The sequence below is a fragment of the Epinephelus fuscoguttatus genome, linkage group LG20 (assembly GCF_011397635.1).
Source record: "Epinephelus fuscoguttatus linkage group LG20, E.fuscoguttatus.final_Chr_v1".
In the NCBI taxonomy this organism is placed as follows: Eukaryota; Metazoa; Chordata; class Actinopteri; order Perciformes; family Serranidae; genus Epinephelus; species Epinephelus fuscoguttatus.
This window is the reverse complement of record NC_064771.1, coordinates 8,680,806-8,697,029: the sequence shown is the minus strand read 5'-3', so window position 1 is coordinate 8,697,029 and position 16,224 is coordinate 8,680,806. Positions and strand designations below refer to the sequence as shown.

The following is a 16,224-nucleotide window of genomic DNA, read 5'->3' as shown; positions in this document are numbered from 1 at the left end:
TGACCGAAAGTATGGAAAAGCATCAAGGGTCCTCTTTAAAGTCTGTTCTGAGTGGTTTTGGAAGGTGGAAATTAATGCTAATATCGAATTAGTCGGCCAATCAGCCAGTAAGGCAGACAGCTCCTCGGTGAGTCAACTCGCCGACCAGGCGAGACATCCCAATGTGAGTGTGGGTCTGGAGGCCCTGTCAGTGATGCTGTGAAACAGTATGGCCTTCCTGTAAATCACTGGATGCTTTGATCTCTGTCCTGCAGCATATTTCAGCTATTAAGAGAGAGCAGAGCAGTGGAGGTACAGAATGAAGGAAGGGGGGCGGGTGAGAGTGAGGATAAGGGCAATGTGATTTGAGGAGGCAGACATTTAGTTGTGTGAGTGTTGGGGGTTGTAGGGGAAAGGGAATGCAGGGAAACCCTGCGGGGAGAAAGAGTCTGCTACCACTCCTCTTTTCTCCAGCCTGACAGCAAAGGGGATATCACGCTGAGGACAAGTCTTTGTCTGATTCTCGGAGGGGACGCAGGAACATGGAAAGTAAACTAACAGGAAGCTGAGAGGGGCACGGCGGGCTAAAGACACCCAGAAGAGAAGAAGCTGTGATTTGTACCGACGCTGCCGATGGCATCATTATTGAACTCTTTATTAAGAGATTCCATGAGGACACAGTGAGGGCGCGTAGCAACGTGACAAAATGTCTCTGAAGCATCACGAGCTGCAACAAAAATCTCAAAAAGAACAGTTTCAAGAGGCCAAGTGATAATGAGTGTTAATCATCTGTAAATGAAGTTTACTTCTTTTCATTTATGCACAGATGGAGAAAGAAATGTTTCAGAATAAATAGAATTCATGCAGTTTAGAGTGAGTTATATATTGTTATATATTATATATTTTTACTTTGGGCGGCACGGTGGTGTGGTGGTTAGCACTCTCGCCTCACAGCAAGAGGGTTGCCTGTTCGATCCCGGGCGTGGGAGCCCTTCTGTGCGGAGTTTGCATGTTCTCCCCGTGTCAGCGTGGGTTCTCTCCGGGCACTCCGGCTTCCTCCCACAGTCCAAAGACATGCAGATTGGGGACTAGGTTAATTGGTGACTCTAAATTGTCCATAGGTGTGAATGTGAGCGTGAATGGTTGTTTGTCTCTATGTGTCAGCCCTGCGATAGTCTGGCGACCTGTCCAGGGTGTACCCTGCCTCTCGCCCGATGTAGCTGGGATAGGCTCCAGCCCCCCCGCGACCCTCAAGAGGATGAAGCGGTTAGAAGATGAATGAATGAATTTTTACTTTTTGTCAGCAAAGTTTTTCTTCCTGAGTTGATTCCTCATAAGCTCTTGTTCTTAGTTAATAATTGTTAGTTAATATAAAATATAATTCAAATACTACTAATAATAATAATTATAATGATAATAATAACAATAAAGGGGGCACCAGTGGAAGCTTGCATATGTTGCCAAATGTGCTAGGTCCAGCACTGTATAGAAATGATTACTCAGTACACTTCATTTCACATCTAAACACTTAAATTAGACCAAGAAAGGAGTGCAAATGAGACACTCTGCAAACAAGGTTGAGCTGGGTTTACCCTCCCCTGCACTGTTTACATGCTTATATTCTTATTAGCATGGTAATAGAGGGCCAGAGTGGGATGGAATTGTCCCATATAGAATCCAGATTATGCCATCCGGCTCAGTCTGCCCACACCCAGAAAAGTGCAACACAATACTTTCATTATTCTCTCCCTCAGACCAGCTCTGTTGTCAGACAGGACAATCGCTGTTTTGTTGGTCAGTTCCGTCCATCCGACCGGCCGCAGCCCAGAACCAGCCGTCTATTTATTCCTGAATTTACCATTTGTTTGGTAGAGATGTGTCCATGAGGCATGTGACCACGTTTAATGCTACCAATCGTACACTGTATCAGCTCTGTTGAATGGAGGGAGCACATGGCAGGAGATACATTTTCTCTGAGATACAGTATTTTGTTGGGAAGTGACCTTCTTTCAGTGGGAACTATGAGACTATAGAGACATGACAGATGTAATTTACTGTGTGAATAGCATTTAGAGTGGTGCAACTTTTTAAACTTGAAATCATGACAAAAGAAAAAAAGGTTATCGTTCCTCTGATGGAGAACATACTGTACCTGTATGAGCTGCTCAACCATGAAACAGCCTCTTCACTTGCTTAAAGTGTTGAACTTGAAACTCTTGTATGAGGAAGGAAATACATTTAACATGTTTGGTAGACCTCAAAGATACACACAGTATGTTTTGGTGAGTAATACTGAATGTAAATGTAAACTCTACAGGGCACCTGAATTAAAGTTTAAATTTTCTGCAGGTGGCGCTCTTTTCTTTGTTCAGTCGGCTGTTTCTACTCATACTCACAACTCCATTCCAAACAAACCACATTTCCAGCCGCAGTTGTGGTGCCAAAACCAAATGTTTTATAGCAAGACGTAGCAGTTTTTCCAGCCATGATTTTTTGACCAAAGCTGTAATTGTGGCACCAACCTTGACGGCACTATAACCAGAAGTCTTTTGTGAGACACTGCAGCATTTCTATCAAAGATCTATCCAAACTGCGATTGTGGCACCAAAACCTGGTGCTTTTTAGCAAGACATTGGTACATTTCCACCGGTGGTTGTGGCGACAAAACCATGTGTATTTTTTTTAATAGACATAGCAGCATTTCCAGCCGCAATGTGGTACCGAAACTGGAATCGTGGCACCAAAAGTAGGTGTTATTTAGGAAGATATCACGGCATTTCTAGCCATGATTGTGAATGTGTTCAGCAAATCTGTAGAAAAGATTAAATGAGGGAGATTGTGCACAAATGATTTCAGAAGTTAGGTCACTACAGTAAGTATGTATGTATAGATTCAAAGCAGGAAACTGTAAACATGCAGTGACACTGAAGTTACAAGCACCGAATCTGACCCTGTCAAACTCTGTTGTTACAGCTAAATGTGACTAACTAAAAGGAAGAATATTTTAATAAGTCTAAGTTTGATTAAAATTGTCTAACTGTAAGAGTTATTGTTAACTGTGGGATGTGAAAATATTTCAGAAATTGATTGTTAAAACTAAATTTTTTAGAGCATTTTTCATGCAGTAGACTTGCAGGTGCTAGACTTCACTTGGACAGTGTCAGGAATGTTTTGGGTGTCAGTCTGAGGGAATTCCACACATGTCTTCCATTCAGAGCAATGCTTTGAAGTAACCCGCTTACCCATAAAGAGCGTCAGTTCTGGACCTCAGGCCTGGTGGCTGTGACTGTCTGCCTGCTGGATGATTGTTTAACAGCCCTCAGTGTGAGGGAATATGAAGAGGCTTTCTGCCTTCAAGCTCATTATGAAACATTCACTTTCTGCAAATCAAAACAAATGTGTGGCCTGTTAAAAAGACAAGTTATGTTTAATTATTACGCAATGTGCAGCGGCTAACTTAATTGTCACGCTTATCTACAAAGCCCTCTCGGTGTTATTGCCCCCAGCTGTGAGCCATATCTCATGTCTCACACATCCTAATCATCTGTTGAACTGGCTGTGGACCTCGAGCTCAGCTCTCGAGATTTACTGGTTACTTGTGTATGCGTGAGCTTTTGCACCAGCTCTGCTGCTGAGCCCCGTGTGTCTGTGTGTGTGAGGGACACGTTCTGCCCTCCCTGCATGTCTTTATGGAAAAGTGTGTGTGGTCCTTTCTTGTGTAAGATATTAAACACCCTCCTTCATATCTGTGCAGGACTCTGGGGGAGGCTTGGGCCCAGTTGAAGAGGAGCCTGGCAGACGAAGCAGAGGTTCACCTAAAGTTCTCCTCAAAGGTAATTCATCACACTTCTCTCCGCCTGCTTGATGCTCACACCTAAAATTCTGTTAATTCATGTCTGTAAAGATTGAATGTGAAGCACATTTCTCCACATTAATTATGAATGATTCACATTCATTTGACTGCTCAAGTGTTTTTGTGTACTTTCAACAATTGGAACAGCAGTTTTGAAACTGCTTCAGTACGGAGCCAGAGGGTGGACGCTGGCAGCAACAAAACAGGCTACAGAGTAACCATTTAGGGCATGTTCACAATGTCAATGCATGTCCACTAAAAGTGCTTGTTTTTGCCACTGACAGGCTCAGATTGTTATTCTAAGTGTCTGATAGCATCATGGAAAGGATCCCTACAGAGTTAGACCTTTTTATGTAAGAGTAAGATCCTTTTTGTTTAACCAGAAACAGGCCCAAAATTGCTATATCCAATCACACCAGACTCCAATCAAGTAAACAGTAATTTTATCGTGTATCATGACAGAATATTTTCACATCTAACTGGGTGAATTAAGGGTTTATGGAGATTATGGAGTTGGTGATTGTTGACAACAACAGCTGAAAGAAGACCCAAAAACTTTGTTATGAGTTTTGATTTGATTTCGACTTTTTTACTATGACAGAATGTCTGGTTGGGTTGGTGATAGTGATTTAGGGGCTGTTTCAGGTTGACAAAAAGGATCTTACATTTTAAGAAAAAGTCAGACACTTAGAATAACAATCTGAGCCTGTCAGTGGCAAAAACAAACACTTTTAGTGGACATGCATTGACATTGTGAACATGTTCTAAATGTTACTTTGTGTCCTGTTTTGTCGCTGCCAGCTGCCACCCCCTGGCTCAGAACTGAAGAACAATCTGAGCCTGTCAGTGACAAACACAAACACTTTAAGTCGACTTAAATTGATGGTGTGCATTACCCTGAGTGGTTACATTGCAGCCTGTATTGTGACTGGCAGCTGCCGCCCTGTCACTCAATAAAGGACCAATTTCAAAATTGTATGTCTTCATTAGTAACTTAGAACAAAAATATGGGAAAATAGGGTCTAGGTTGAAAACTATTGTGACATTTAAACTTTATGTTTGGATGCAGCAAAGTGTAAATGAGAGCCATGATTGACATGGTAGGAATGAACTGAGATTCTGATCCGTTAGTCAGATTATGTGCTCATAATCAAGTGCTGGTGTTATGCTTTTTTCCCTCAGTGTTATAATCTGTTTTCCTCTCTGTGAGGAGCTCATTGGAATCATTTAAAGTAACATAAAGAAAATCGCATGAATTCCGATTCTGATCCAGTGGATTGGTGCATCCCTAATACATTAACAAGCAGTCACAGTCTGTCTTTCGTATACTGTGCAATATCTACAGGCTTGAACTAAATCAGCAGCCGTTTCTCCTTACTGAAGACATTTACAGATGCAGGCGACATTTCTGACACTACATGACTGTGAAAAAAGGACACCCACTGTTCAATTATAGAGCATGTGAAAAGTACAAGAATTGTTAATTGAAAAAAGAAACTGCAGAGAAATCTTAATCTTATGCAAAAGGTAACAATATGTCATACTTTAGAAAGTTTTAGAGCAAAAAAATGATCAGCATTACACAAAGTAAAGAACATCTCGTACAGTATGTGACTCCATCCTGACTGAGCTCTGCAGCTGAAAGCACATGTGACTCACGAGGCAGACAGACTGCCTTCAAATGTAATTATATACAGTGCAGGGCTTCCTGATGGCTCTTTGAAGCACATACATATGACACTGAAAACGTTTACATGCACACTAATATTCCACTGTTATTCCAAAGATGACCAGGGTGGCTCTGTGGGTTGTCATGGATGTGTTGTACACAAACTTGCTAACAGTTTGCAAGGCTGTGGGGTAGAGATGCATGCCCAAAAGAAAAGCCCTCATTTTTGGTCAGAACAAGAAACACACCTGTTTTTGAATATTATGAAAACTATGGATATCAGAAGGTTTTTTGATATGTGCAAATATCGCAACAGTGACCTTTTTGAGAAGGCGGTAAAAGGAGGGAAAGAGGGAGGCTATGTTTGCATGGTTAAACAACAACTGAAAAAATCCTATTTTGATGCAAAGAAACAAAATGGCACATGATAAATGTCATGGTAAGGCAAGTCATTGGAGTATGGATGGCTGCATGTGAAGGAGAATATTAGTGGAATATGTATTTTCTTTAGCCATGTAAACAGCTTGGCAGGAATACTGTCTGTTGCGAAAAATAAGAGCAGAAACTGGAATACTTTGTGCATGTAAACATAGTCAATGAGGCTTCCTCTTAATGGGAAAGATTCTCAGTGTTTAGTGCTTCAAGTCAAAGAACTTCACTCAAGTTTTCACCTCCACCTCTGGCTCCAAAGGGAGCTGCTCTTACTTTAAGGGTTGTGAAGTGGAAGTGCTAGATGGGTTTGTCTCGGGAGTTTTGAGAGGGAAGAGGAAAGATGGAGACCAGGATTACAGCTGGACTGATGGAGGAAATGGAGCCGGTGATGTTATCCTCCAGAGATGCACAGATGTGCGGCACAGTTCCAGCTTCTTGAAGGAGAAGGAAGGATTTGAGTGGAAATGAACTTTGAATGATTGCTTCCAATGTGACTGTAGGGGGGAGCAGCAGATCTCATTCATCACTGACTGCTGGGACGGAACTTCACATTGCTTATTAGGGATCATATAACTAGTGACAGGCTTGCTACCCACAAGTTACTCAATTCAGAAATAATATTATCTTGTCACATTCTCGGAGCAGGAAGATTTCACACTGTGTGTCATTTACATTTAGAAATCAGAAAAAATCTGAAAAGGAAGCTAAACAATGTTGATGCATAATGTTCTGGTTGTTGTTTGGCTCCAAAAATCAAATCATTTCTCATCTAAACTAACTCACTGTGGGAGGATGATGACATAACGTTGAAAGCGACGACAGGAAATGGAACTAATTATGGTTTTTGGATAATTAAATCAGATATATGAAGAGGGAGGATTAAAGTGATTTTCCTTTTTGATCGATAACTTTATCATTACTTCAATTCAAATAGTAAAATTCTTTTCATGACTTGCTGCTGGGAAAAAAAGTAATTTTACTCCCACACCACTTTATATGCATGAAGAGTTAGTGTTTCTACCTCTGGATTTATAGTGTCACTCAACACTTAAAGTTGCCTGAAAGATTTATTCTTTTCTGTTATCAGGAATCTGAAAGTAATCAAAAGTTGTGCATGCTTTTGGACAGTGAACACAATACGTCACCTCTGAGTGACGCCAAATTGAAATTCAGCTGTATGCTCATTCATCTTTTTCTCTCACCACAGCCTGATGTCATGAAATACACTAGAACTGGGTGGAAAAGACTTTTCCGAGGAACTCTTTTCTATATTTGTCCTGTTGCAAACAGCCTGTCCTCACATGACACTGTTCAACCAAATGTGATAAGCTGAGGGGCTGAATGCAGCTCTGGCCTACTTTATTCCACCATCAGTGTGACTCTGTTTGATGAAGAAGCTCACAGTGATGATGTTTTTGCCTGTTAAAGCAAAACTTTGGTCTACATTTGCTGAGAGAGTCCAACTTGGGGACACGGGGCCTGTGAGACAATGTGAAGAGCAGAGGGTCTCCAGAGTGAAGCGCGGATGTATTTAGAGAACTGAATATTGCTGCTCCATTTATTCCAATGAAAGCTGCTCACTAGGGACAAACATGGAAAAAGTTTCTCAGGCTTCCACATTTTTGGGCTTATTTAGAATTTCTATTGGATCTAAAAAGAAGAACAAAGAGAACCATTTTGGAGTGTTTGTGAAAAAAAAATAATGTAATGACTTGACCCAAATGAAATCTGCAGTCCTGCACATCTGCAATTTATGAACCAGGCCAGCTTTAGTGGAATCTGTTTTTGCTTGTAATTTGATAGACAATATTACTTTAAGGTAACAATTTTTATGAAAATCTGCAGAAAAATTGTGGAGGTGTCATTGAATATTGGCAGGCACAGATTCCTTGTGGGCCTGGTAAGGACAGCAGAACAAAGTTTGGCACCAGTGTGCAATGCTACATGACATGTAGTTCCAACTGTGACCACTACATTAAAATTGCCTTACATCCCAGCTTTAGTCCTGGAGCCATGGACGGAATTGTCACTTCCTTTGCTTCCATGACAGTTATGGGTTAGCTTTTGCTGTTAGTTTGTTTTTTTAAACATCCTATTAGCTGAAGATTAGAAGGTAACGGACACAGAAAGTAGAATATTCAAGCACTATTGGGCAAATATACCTTTACTATCAGTATTTATAAAAATGTGTGTATTTAATGTTAGTATTATGGTTGGTCTGGTTCTGTGCAAGTTAGCTCATTGCCGCTGCTCTGCACTATAGTAATACAACAGTTACCACTGATATTGGGACAGCATTGATGCAGAAGCATACAGCCCACTCTCCAGTCCCCCCCTTGTTAACACTGTTGGCTCTGTCAGCACTGTTTCCATTGTTTAACGCTGGTCATTGAGTTAGCACCATTAGCATCAACCTCCATGTTGAGAACCGTGTCTAGACAACTCATACGCTCTTAATTTCGCATAGAGCCTCTTTTACTGCTAAGCTTTTCAGCATTGATGTTAGTTGATATTAGTAATGTGTGATTAAAGATTAGCATTGTTGCATGATGTGATAATGTGTTCTTCACTGAAGCTACAGTATATAACATAAGCGTGCTAAAGTTATCATCACTAATGTAACTTTGAAACATGCCTTTAAAGATTAGCTTGTTGAACAAGATTATAAAAGTTACAGTAACAAACCTTTTTCATGGAAAACTTAAAAATAGCACCGAAGAAAATCATTGTTTTAATTTTGTGTTATGGAAACATGACGAAAACTCACCATAATAATAAAAAAAATATGTAGCTATATATTTTTAATTTTTATCTAATTTTACTTTTTTTGACTTTTAGTTGACAAACTTTGTTTTTCTCACATTCTTCCACATTAAACAAAGAATTCAGAAACAGAGAAAATTCTTGATGCATTGATGTGATAGGGGTCTCTGTGTGTAACAACAAAACTATATCAAAACATCAGTTTCCGAACTCTTACACAACTTGTGCAGTATAATCCAAGTCTCATTCATCCAGTTGTATGCTCAGTACTTCCCAAACAGACAGATGTTTCTGATAGGGAACTAAACAGAATGTGACATACTGTATATCTATGCTCTCCTCAAAGCCAGACTCCATTGACAAAAAACTGTAATTTACCTCCCTACACGCGAGTGTCTGGTCTACCACTGCCTCAGTCAGTTAGTGTGTTATTGTGTAACTTTGGTGTTTCAAAGATTTAGTTCAGATTCACACAAGTTACACAATAACACAAACAAACTACCAATGAAACCGGTGATAAAGCAGCAGCTATTGTATTTAGCAATGTAAAATTACTGTTTTTGTTGATGAAGTCTGGCTTTGAAGAGAGCATCCCTGATCTTCACTTTCAGTTCACCTCCCCATTGGAAAGTACTGTCTGTTTGGGTACTGAGTACTGAGCATACGACTGGATAAATGATACTTGGATCCTACAGCACGACTGGTGCGAGAGTTTGTAAACAGATTGTTTGTTGTTGTTAAACATGGACCCCTATGACTTTAATTCATGAAGACTTTTCTCAGTTTCTCAGAGTATTTGTTCACCGGAGGCATTCAAGAAAAACATTTACGTCTACCTGAATTCAGTGTTACATAGGTTGAGTATCTGATAAACAAATGGTTGTTTGGGGTGTGAAGTATTCCTTTAATGCCACTTTAAGTCCTGTACATGGTAACTCTTGTGGATGTTGATAACATTATTAAATAAAGCTCTTGGGAGGAAAATGGCTGCTAAAGCAAGTGATACATTGTCACCCTTGGAGACCCTTTGCTTTTAAATTGGCACAAAGACATGAGGTTCCCACGAGGGAGAACTCCACTTAAATGGACTTTCATTATGTTCTGCTGCTTAATTCTGAATCATTGTGTTGTTTTGAGCAGCTTCAGAGTGAGGTGGAGAAGCCTTTCCTGACCTTCAGGGAGAACTTTAAGAAAGACATGAAGAGGTTCGACCATCACATTGCTGACCTGCGGAAGCAGCTGGTTGGTCGCTATGCAGCGGTGGAGAAGGTACACATGAACACATACAGATATAAGAACAAGAAAAGCAACTCTAATGTAACACAGTTCTGTCCTTGCGCTCGGCAGCAGCAGGATTTCAGGAATCATCTTGCTGGTGATTAAAATTCCACATCCCTTCCATAAGCAGACGGCTGTTTCCCGTCCCTGGAATGTTTCCTGCTTTTTTGTGTACAATGAAAAGCAATTGGCTGAAGCCTGAAGGCAACTGCAAATCTGTCTCACATCATCTGTCATCTGAGCAGCATTCACTGGGAGACGGGACAAAACCGTTTCTCTCTGATAAACTCATCTGATGGACAATTGAACATTTAAAGCAGGACAGGAAATAAGATACTGACTATGTTGGCTGTCAAAGGCACTGGATGATAGATGAATACTACGACAGTGTGTAGGAGACTGCATTATCACTGTGATTAATGGAAGCAAACTTTTATCACTTTAATTGCGATGATGCTTCTAGGACATTACACGTTAGTTAAAAAAATGCTGGCTGTAACTCAGATAGAACTTTAAAAGCAGGCCATTTACTACTTGCAGACTATTTTATAGTAGGATAATAGGACGGCATCTTGCTTTGGGATAAAAATACTTCTTTATGTGCAGCTGTGAGATTTGAGTGTGTCTCTGACTCCAGTCCCTTATCTCCGGCAGGCCCGTAAAGCTCTGGCTGACAGACAGAAAGAGCTGGAGTTGAAGACTCAGCAGCTGGAGATCAAACTCAGCAACAAGATTGAAGAAGACATCAAGAAGGCACGCAGGAAATCCACACAAGCAGGTCAGAGCCAGTGGGGTCAAAGGTCTCACTGCAGGGTTACTGCGGGGTCACAGTCTCACTCAGGTGTTTGTTGTTTCAGGAAGGAGGGAGCTCTGCCCTGCAAGCTCTCATATGTCTGTGGATATAAAACATATGGTGCGAGCAGAAGTTGGTGTTGACTGCTGATGCTGGTCAATTTTAACTTCACTCCATTTTAGTGCTGCTCATGCAGTTAACAGAACTTTTAGTGTGATTGTGTTTATTGCTTCTTGTCTCCTAAAGGACAGTCAAGCTGACTCCAAAACAGTTTTGTACATTGAACCCCAGAATGTCATCAAATTCTTGTCAGGTTTGCAGCTCTGTAAACAAAAGAATTTTGTACTTGTTGTGCTGACCGTTGAGAGACAGGAAAGCCGGAGATTACAAAATGGAGGAAGCTATTGTAGCTAAGCTATGTTGCACCATACACTTTTATTAAACTCTCCTCTGTTGGAGTATGAACTGCTTCAAGAGTGGGCATGCTTCTGTTAAGTTGTGAGACAGGGGCAGTTCTTCTTATTGGGGCTACGGCACTATAGTGAGCTCTTGCTATGCTGGCTGTTTTTGTATTTTCAAATATTAGTATTTATTTATGTATCCCCAGAATCATGTGTTTTGGATGGTATTATCGTATTGCTGGTGATGTGTCAGTGTTTTTTTCCACTCGCCTGCTCTCATCCATGGCTCTCTGAATGCTGTTGCCTGGCAAAGGTGGCATTGTTGGCCGTATAGGGGTCCCTGGAGACGACCAGTAGACATTAACCTTATAATGTGTTTTTCAAAATTGTATTATTTTCAGTAAATTGTTGATTTATATTAGCAATCATTGCTAGTAGCTGGTCCGACCAGCTAGAAGCTGGCAGGCGTGTTGTTGACCATCCTGGTCATGTAGCCTTGTAGCTACTGCAGTGTTGCCAGGTTGGTTCAAAAACATCATAATTTGCCAGGAAAATATTATGAATTTTAATAGAAATTAGAAAAATGTCCACACCATGACAAACCAGGCCAAAGTTTTGTCAACCCACTCAAGCTAATTTTCACCAACACAATCCATCCTAAAGCCACCCAAATTGGTGGACAATTGCCCAGATTGGCAACAGTTTTTTCGGACCTGTTACATTTGGTGTGGAGTATCAACCAATCAGGGGCCACGAAGAAAATCAGGTGACGAAAAGTGCACCCTTCCGCACACAGACAGACTATAGGCAGCGCTTTTTTTATTAGTCATCCCATGTTACTCTACTTATGTATGATTTATGTCGCAAAAATGTATAACAAAAACAATTTTTCATTAAAATATGAATAGCAAAATTGGAATCACAGGAGGGAGCGGCACCTTCATGTCACCGGACAGGAATTGATAGTACTAAATAGTCTTTAAAACCTGTGTGAACATTGTGACATATTTTCCCTTTAGTGACCCAGCTAACAAATTAGCTAACTGACAATTAGAAAACTAACAAGTTTGAAGAGCTACTGTGACTGACTAGCCTAGCATGTTCACAATTGGCCAGTGTGAAAGCTGTTGATTCACAAGCTACAGTAGTTCATGACGAGTGCCCCCTAGAGGCTGCAATGTTTATTACACCCCATTAAAAGAATGTTCTGTACAGAACAAAACACATACTGATGATGTAGCTGAATATGTGAAGTTTGTTTTGAGTTGGGTACTACAGATTATGGAGCCATTACAGCCAAAAGGGTTCATCCTCTATGGAACCTTAATGTGCTTTGTTAATTTAATGTCATCATGTGCGATGGATTATTAGATATTTTGGGGGGAAAAATTACATTTTTGTCTGACAGTAGCATTAGAAAAAACCTCATGGAGTATTAAAAATAGAAAGAGTACACTGTAAGAATGAGTTCTGTAAATGTCTTTGCAATCTGCTCTGTAGCTTTTGTGCTGAAAGAAAGATCTGGAGTTTTACCAAAAACATTAAGATACATCCTCAAGGGAACTATGAATAATGGAGCAAAGAGTTGAGAAGGGGAGAATTTTTTATACCTAATAGCTCACTAAAATCATTAGAATCATCTTCTGGGGACCATGAATTTCGTGGCTGTCTGGTCAGGCACTGTGAGGATTTGTTGCTCTTGTCCAAAGAGTTGGGTTTTGGCCGTGCCTTTAAAGAAGTTTGCACAAACATTTATGTTATCTGAATTACTTAATATAATGTGCAAAGAAAATGTTGTTTGGAAGGTGATAGTACTCTGAAATGCAGATATCTGGATCTGGATTTCATCATTCAACCTATAAAAGTCCCTCCCCACCAGATGTAGGATTCTCTCCTTTAAGAGATCATCTGAAGATGATCCACAGTGGTTTGTGTCAGCGCTGACTCCAGTCTAGCTACAAATCAGACTCCACTGATAGCAAACAGTTAACTTACTATCCTCCTCCACAGTTTCTTTAGCTCTTCATTGAAGCGGTCACTCGAGATCGGCTGTGAACTGAGATACTGTGTTTGTCTTTTACATGAGTCATGAGCTTTATCAGCACTTCGAGCCAGACTGGGAGTTTTCTTTTTTTTAAGAGGGATGGGAGAGGAGAGAAGGAGGGGGGTCAGAAACATTGTGCGTTCACACCAGACTTGCAGAGAGGCGTGGGTGTGGACTAACTCCACAGTCCCTTGGGGAAGATACAGACACATACATGCACATGAATAATTTGGCTGCAAAACAATTCCATCCCACAAAGTCATTTCATCTACATTATAGAGAGAGACTTATTCTGCTGACTACTTGAGTGAAATTCTACTGGAAAGAGAGGTCTCTATCAAATCTTTTTAGACTGAATGTGGGACTAAAATACATGTTACTGTAAGACTGTAACTTTGAAAGAATAAATAACACTTCCTCTAACAAATATAAAGTTGAATTCATAAGCAATAAAACACGTTCTTGCTCAATTCAATACAGTCGTTTTTTTCTTTTTCTGCTGCACTCTTAGTCCTGTGTTGAAACAGAGTGCGGGGTGTATATCTATATATGTGTGTGTGCATGTTTGTGCATGTGTACGCTTATTTATGTATATATGTCAGCGATGGGCATTTTATGTAATATCCATATCCAAGTACTCGCATTAAATTATTTTTCAGTTCTCGAGTACTGGCAACAAAAAAAAAAAAAAAAAGAAATGTAAATTGGCAGTGAAAGTGAAATTTGAAATTCATTTTTTGAACAGCCAGGCTTTAATTCCTAGTAAACCATTAATTCAGAGTAAACCTAAGTTAGTTATAACAAGTTGGACACATCACTGCTCTTCCCCTAATCAGTTAAACGACTGCCTGCTTAGCACGAGCTAACACAGCAACATATCCTCTTACAGCGCTTTGTTTGATATGCTACAAATAAGCGCCCCACGAATGATGTTCTGTGCTTAATGTAAAGTTACGCACTTAACATCAAGTTATGTAGGTTAGTTTTAGTCAAGTAAGTTACTGGGGTTAGGTTTATGAACAGAAACATAGTAAGGACGTGTCTTAAAATGACTCAGTTCACACAGTTCTGGAAACTGGTCTCCCTGGTAAAGTCCTGTGTTTTGTGACCACCACCACCCCAACCTGCCTCTTTAAGGGAACCGCTTCCTTTTTTCCTCCTGCCCGTGCATACAGTCGTAGTCTTCCTAAATACGTGGGTTATGCATACATTTCTGGCCTGTGATTATGTGGAATATGTATGAATTTTGGTGCATTACTTTTCATAGGAAAACGTATGAATAGTGCATGAGAACAGCCTGAACACAACAGCAGCGGCTAACACCAAGCGCTTATTTGTCCATGCAAACTTACACTGACACGGACACCAAAATGGCTCAACTCAGTTGTTAAAAGTACTAATAACTGTTAGCTGTGCATTGCTAACAGTTAGCCCTGTCACTGCCCGTGTGTGCAGGCAGACCTTTCACCAACTGTTCTCTGGTGCGGAGCTCACACTCCCACAGCAGTAGTCTCATGATAAACGGAGAGGGAGCAACAGCAGAGCATGGGGGCGCTGAGAGCAGCACGCAGTTCCACAACGACATAAGATTTTATTCAAAATAATATGTATAAAAGTCATGTTCACATGTGGGAGGCTAGGCCGCGATTACCTTATATGGTGAACAAATACTGACACTCATCTTTAAACTCATACAGAGATGCTGTATTTAGGATGTAATATTTGTAGTACATATCATGCGCCACCAGAGGTCAGTCTTTATTGGTGGAAGCTGCGGCTGAGCTGACAAAAATGGTGACTGCAAGTGGTATCCACATTTGATTGACATGATAAAGTTTAAGCGCTCCCTCGCAACCACAACAACAGCTTGTGCCAGCAGACCTCAACGGGATCCCCTCACCGACAGAAAGTGGCTAACATGACCAAGACATGGCAGTCTGGTCTCGTTATAAGGCTACATTCACACACATGTCATGCTCCTAACAGACTGCATGTTAGACGGGTGCGAGGGGAAAAAGAGGAGGGGTGGAAAAGTAGCATGAGTAGCAGCTGGGTTGGTTTGTTCAAGTTTTTAATAGGTGTGCGACCTGAGGAAAGTGACTCGCTAAGAGTAAACAGATGTAGACTCTCCGCCGAAGTGTGATGTCATGACTCAACCAGGCACGACCACATGCTGTCACACACAAGTGCGAATCCTCCATCCAAACTGGCTCTCTTCACTCACACAGAGTCATTCCTCCTCCGTGCTGCTTATGCAACCAGGGAGAAAAACAGCAGCAGTTGTTGACGGTGCTCATGGCGTCTGGCTGCCAGTGATGATGACTACAGCGTGAGGGAAGCAAAGGGGAGGCTGATGCCAAAACAACTAAAGCACGGCATCTGTCTGCTCATAACAAAGACTCATTATCGCATGGTGCTCTCGCTGCATTGGACTACACACAGCATTTACTCATTTATGTGTCCTTATACCAGGGATTTTATTTATATCAACCTCCTAAGGCCATGATCACCCTTTTATGGAGCTCATTACTTTTGGTCTTAACTTTAAAAGAAGGGAATTTATTGGTACTCATTTCGTTTTTTTAAGGGTTGGAGGGCTGATGTGACAGGCTTATCTGCAGCATAAACAGCAGCTCTTTTGCATTTTCTTCCCGTTTTTCTTCACTTTCTATTTATAGAAGCATATTTCTCAGCTGACCCAAAGACCCTGTTTACTGTAAACTTTACAGCTGCTGCAGCAGCAAACAACTTTTTGATGTGTTGGAACACACAGTCCACATGAAAATCAGTTTAAATAGATCTGTTCCTTTTACCCTCTTAAGTCCCGCAGACCCACCAGTATGTCTGTCATTAAAACTGTATCATGCTGTACGGCCAAACATTGTTCAAACCCACAAAACTTTTTTTTTTTTTTATCCTGGCAGGGCACTTTAAGTTTTCAAAGATACCAAATGTCAGGCAGAATTTTGGAGAAATATGCATAAAATGATGTACGAGAAGACTAAAATGTAG

At 40.8% G+C, this 16,224-nt stretch overlaps 1 protein-coding gene across 1 annotated transcript in view; it reads left to right on the top strand.

The window, feature by feature from the left end:
* Positions 1-16,224, top strand: part of LOC125880339 (growth arrest-specific protein 7-like) — an 88,237-nt gene that overhangs the window by 65,716 nt on the left and 6,297 nt on the right. The window contains exons 9-11 of the mRNA XM_049562677.1: positions 3,734-3,812; positions 9,837-9,965; positions 10,629-10,752. Of these exons, the coding sequence (XP_049418634.1) occupies positions 3,734-3,812; positions 9,837-9,965; positions 10,629-10,752 (332 nt within the window). The remainder of the gene's footprint in view (positions 1-3,733; positions 3,813-9,836; positions 9,966-10,628; positions 10,753-16,224) is intronic.